We start from the raw sequence: 5,409 nt of genomic DNA, 5'->3' as shown, positions 1-5,409 counted from the left end.
CGTAGGTAGTATCCGGAATGTTTCCACAGCTTTAACCTACCTCCTGAGGAATAAAACGCATGAAATCAGGGTTTAACGTATGAACGATTAAGGTTTAACTACAATTTTAGTACGTTAAACAATAAAACCTGCAGTCGTGGATTTGGCCAGTTGGAAGGTTTTAGTTGACGTGCACCATACTTCGAAGTATTTGACAAGTAGATGAGTAAATTACGAGGTTTCTTGATCACTGGTGTAGTTGTCAATCTTTCAGCCAAAGAGTCAGTAGATAATTTTATCGTATATATATCGTCAGTTGAGGCACAAAATGCGAAATATCTCGATATGATTCCAATATATTGCACTGTTTGAGCAAAAACTGTGTAATTGGTCCAGAGGCCTACTATGTAGTAATATATTGGTGATTCGGTACAGATGTACTGTATACACGTCCATTTTGTTGGCGGGTGGCTACAGTACAGTAAGTAACTTACTAGTAAGCATACTAGTGCACTGTATTACGTGGAGGAATGGCCCTGTTCGGGCAAAATTACAAATAGTTACTACGTAGTACTTTGCTTTGCGAAACACAAGCCATTCATCAGGCATACTTACCTCGGCTCTTGCTCGCCAACGACACCAAAGTATAGTAAACACTCAGTGGACATCGCAGCGTGACAATTCACTGCAAAGAACCTTAGCGCTGGAGTACTGTACTTGTGCACTGCTAGATTCTACATCGATAGCGGACGGGTGCACGAGTTTGCCACCATAGAATAGGTTTGTGAGCTGGAAATTACTTCCCATCGTAACAATCAGCGCTGAGATGAGCTTCACTTCGTGTTTTGTGATACCCATGACGCCATCGCAACAATATAGTCAGAACACCCTGTTCTGTCATGAACATCACTACTGCCCTGAAGCCTCAGGTAGCAGCATTGGCTGCAGCTAGTAGGAGGTTTTTGTGTCTTTTAGAGGCTTTTCCTCAGATAATAGATAGTCAGCCATATCTACGGTACATCATTAGGATGCCGTGTCCTGATTGGCTAGCCAATAGCTAGTCCGTCTAGCCTTTAGAGCCAGTTGTTCTCATCTATAATGTGATTGGAATGTGCACCTACCATTTGCGATGTTGACAACCGACGTGGATGCTGCCATGTACGAAGAAGTTTGCCGCTGTGTACAATCCAACCGACCAAGGGCACTTACCCAAGAGGAATGACTTGACGTGCTTCGAGTCAATGCGTATTTCAGACACGTAAATGCAACTAATGGACAATCAAGCGACGTAACGTTCGAAATCGCTGAAATCCTTGGCCGCTCGAGAAAAACAGTGCAATCCGTGTGGCGCGAATACACCAAAACCATAGTCTCGGTCAGTCCCCCATCTAACCAAGCCCCACGCAAGACCCGAATCCCACGGACGATCGCTGTCATATCGTCCATCCAAAAGTTCGTCCGCGACAAGCGCCAACTCCGCGCTCGTGTCATTGCAAAGGACGTAGTGGCGTTTCTTTTGGAAACCGGCGTCCTCATCTACGACACCCACGATAAGACACAGTCAACGACCGCGCTTCGATGCGTCTAAAAGTTCGTAAAGCACTGTGGATACCTTCGTGGCGCGAAACGTGGGAAAAAGTCGCTGGCCCTGACCGAGGCAAATACCATGCTGCGTGACCTCTACGTCAGATACATGTGCCAAGCAACTCAAGTGGTGAACACGACGGACCGTCGAGTAGTTGTGTACCTGGACGAGAGCTTCATAAACCAGCACTACAAGAAGAACGACATATCAATGTACGACCCGAAAGACAAGCTGGACGTTAAGCCCAAGGCACGGCACAAGGGGCGTCGTTACTGCTTCATCGCCGCGATCGTCGACGGTGGTCCCGATGCCTCGCGTGTCCTCTGCTACGAGAAGTTCGTAAGTCCGTCACTTTGGACCCACTCAGATTGCTATTTTATCCTAACACCGAGAAGAACATGCGTGGACATAAACATAGAGCAGAGCACTACTTTTGTAGTATCGTCAAATCCCTCTATTGATTTTGTATAGAAGAGTAGTCCTGTTTTGTATATTACTTCAATTGATTAAAGTATACTACCTCCGATTGGAAATGAAGGTAGTACAATGAACAGTACTGAACGTATACTATGTAACCTTAGGGCCTAGTAGGTATCTTTTCCGGGAATCAAATGTCGAAGATAGTTTGTGATTAGGCTCGGTCGATTTGTTGGCACTTTACATCGTGGGGTCAAACCACCCCAAAACTGCAAGTTTCACCGGAATTCACAATATGTATGGCGCAATACAGCAACACTGTGCTGTACTTTAAAACTAACTAACTCTAAGGTCGAGTCTGGATGCCACAGAAAATTTTATGTCAAATAATATTCTGACAGAGAATTCCCTTTTCAAATGGGAGGCGAGAAAATATTTTCAAAATATTTTGATGTGAGCTCTGGATGCCATGATGGAAAGGAGAACTATCGATAGAATAACATGTAGGTAAAAATTGGACAGTTGCAGTTCAAACATTTTTCTGTCAGAAAACAGAAAAAACGCGACGTATTATGTCTCTTTATATATGTCAGATTTGGTAGCCAAACACACAAAAACCGTCGTTTGAAAAATTGTCAAAATATTTCTGAAAAGTTGCAAAAAGAGGTGTTTTCTGACATTTTTTGTGGCAGCCAGAGTGGCCCTAAGGGTTTCTGTAGTACCCCGGAGTAATAACATATTTCGATCGTATTGAAATGATCAATACTACTACTTGTACCTCCGGACGGAATAGACCTGACATTTGACAAAAATTGATGTATTTCTGCAAATATTCAAATTAGAAAAATCTGAAAATAGGTGCGCAAAGGGCTCAATAGAGAGGTTTTGCTACTCATCTTTATCATTACCCTCAGCCACTACTGACAAAACCAGAAGTGTACCTCGCAAACTTAATTTATGATACTGTGAAAACGAATGACAAGGTCGTGGATTTGGCGATTTGTACGGACAGTTATCTTTATCATCACATTCGACCAAGCCAATCAGGAGCTACTATTTCCACAGTACAGCAGGAGGAAGTTTGTTGATTTGTGTCCCGTCTGGCATTGATCGTTTGACCAGTGTTCACAAACTAGAGTGTGGCAACACAGAACTAGCGTTAAGTTGCGTAGTCATTGTGGTTTAGCTACATGCTTTCATGTATCTACTTTTGAAGATGTGGAGAACTAACAGTGCAAAGTTACCAGTACGTTCCTGCGTGTGAATTCCAAGGTCTACGTTGTCATGACGTTACCACTGATGTTAACACACAATGGACGTGACCACGTCGAATGACATCCAGATGACCACGCAGCGCAGCCATTTGGAAGCATAAGGTCCTCCTCCAAATTTGGTGAGGCTGGTGTGGAGATATTGCTAGATCTCCAAATCGCCGAAACCACTGACGACCTTGAAATTTTTATGTACTGTAGCTGTTAACGTTACATTATGGAAGGGAAAGGCAACACGAATGCGTGTGGTCTATGGGCATCCTCATCGCGCCGTCGGTCGACTCGGAGTCCTGCTTGAACAACGACATCCGGTTTGCGTTCATTGGACCAATGAACGACACAACGATGCCGATAAGATCCAGGTCAAGCGCGGTGTATGTGCATCCTGCGTGCGACGTCACACGACAGCCACGCCAACCCCGTGGGCATTTCGTGTGGACCGTGGGCATCTATCTGCAAATTGTACAATAACCGACTAACCGTATTATCCGGATGCTGTTGTGGGGATAATGATGGGGATAAATTGCAAAACACAATAATACTTCATCATTGTCATTACCCTCAAAACGACAAATGTCGATTTTGTGAGGATAGGGGTAATGTACGGATGAGTTGCAAAACCTCTCTAATATAATGCATGCAATTGGCCCGAATTTGTAAAAAAAAATTTGCATCCAGTCGCACACGATCACGATACTCAAGTCAAGATAAAATATACGGATACAGCCAAACTTATCCGAAAACAGGAAGGATGATCCCTTTTGAGCGAAGACCGCGTTGGTCGCAAACAGAAGTACACGACACTGTATGTCGACACAAATTTTGCGCGGCGTGAGGGTGGTGAACGATACGAGCCCCGATGTATACGTACAGAAGCATACGTCGGGTTCAAGCCGACGAGCAGGTGGTCCGTGTCACGAATTTCGACGTTGTGGTCCACAACGTCGGACGACTCTCCAGTACATCGCGCATACAATCTGTACCCGTGAGCACCCTTCAGACAGGTGGAGTGATGTCGGGTACGTCATGTACGACAGGGACTTGCCACACTGTACCTGTTGACCCACGAAGTAAAGCCTCCCCAAGTGTGGGTAAAGGTGAGGTCGTATCGGCCTCCTTAAGTAGGGTGGGGGCTGATGTCCCAGCCTCCCCAAATGAGGGCGACGTGGATGTCACGGCCTCCCCAAATGAGGGTAGAGGCGGCGTCCATGAAACGGCCTCCCCAAACGAGGGTAGAGGTGTTGTTGTGGTGGACGGTGCAGCCTCCCCAAGGGGTGAAGGCAGGCTTGGTTGGACGGGTGGTGAGCTTTGGTCCACGGTGAAACAGTTCCACTGTGGATGTTCACTTCGAAGACGTTTCACATCCTCGACTGATTTCAGGAGGGGAAACTGATGTTCAACGAACGTCACATCGCGGCTCGTAAGCACGTAATGTGTGTCGATGTTCAACAGCTTGAACCCTCGAGATGTCTCGGGTAAGCCAATATACATGCACAGCATGCCTCGGGGAGACAGCTTGTTCACACGCATGGGTATGTTGACGTGTGCATACGCTACACAGCCAAATACGCGTAAACGTGCGTAGTCTGGATGGCTCTGGTGCCATAGACGATATGGAGTGTCCCCACCGATGGTGGTGGACGGCAGTATGTTCATGAGGAGCACTGCGTGGGAAATGTTGCTTCGCCCCACAAGAACTGTGGTAAATTACCATGCAGTAGCATAGAGCGAGCCATGGTGACGATCATGCCCATCCGCCGCTCGGCCACAGGGTTCTGGGTCGGGGTATAGGCATTCGTGTACTTAAGGCGGGTGCCGTATTCGCTTGAATACGGGCCCCGAGTTTAACATACTCCTTAGCGTTGTCCATTTGAAGCGCTTGGATTTCCTCGAACTCACTGGGTGGTGAGTGATGGTAGCAAAGCTCGAAGACGTCGGAGCGATAACGCTGCCGTGCGTCGCGACAGAACGCGCTGTACTTGTCGTACAGGTCCGCGCGCTTTTGCATGATGTACACAAAGGTGTATCGGGTAAAGTCGTCGATGAACGTGACGAAATATCGACCCCCAGAAATAGAGGGGATATTGATTGGACCCCACACGTCAGAGTGCACTCGTTCCAGAGGCCTCGACGACTTGGGCAATTTGTTGTGTGAAA

General features: G+C 46.6%; 2 protein-coding genes across 2 annotated transcripts; both read left to right on the top strand.

Annotated features, from left to right (window-relative positions):
* Positions 1–1,127: 1,127 nt before the first annotated feature.
* On the top strand, positions 1,128–1,567 carry H257_09925 (hypothetical protein; the record flags this gene model as incomplete). Its single annotated transcript, XM_009836307.1, has 2 exons — positions 1,128–1,207; positions 1,264–1,567. 2 exons carry the CDS (start codon positions 1,128–1,130, stop codon positions 1,565–1,567), a joined length of 384 nt encoding a protein of 127 aa, XP_009834609.1.
* A 78-nt stretch (positions 1,568–1,645) lies between these two features.
* Positions 1,646–2,688, top strand: H257_09924 (hypothetical protein; the record flags this gene model as incomplete). The annotated part of the gene is made up of 2 exons (XM_009836306.1): positions 1,646–1,903; positions 2,674–2,688. 2 exons carry the CDS (start codon positions 1,646–1,648, stop codon positions 2,686–2,688), a joined length of 273 nt encoding a protein of 90 aa, XP_009834608.1.
* Positions 2,689–5,409: the final 2,721 nt, after the last annotated feature.

The sequence above is a fragment of the Aphanomyces astaci genome (assembly GCF_000520075.1).
Source record: "Aphanomyces astaci strain APO3 unplaced genomic scaffold supercont1.25, whole genome shotgun sequence".
Taxonomy (NCBI): Eukaryota; Oomycota; class Saprolegniomycetes; order Saprolegniales; family Verrucalvaceae; genus Aphanomyces; species Aphanomyces astaci.
This window is presented reverse-complemented; position numbering and strand designations above follow the sequence as displayed.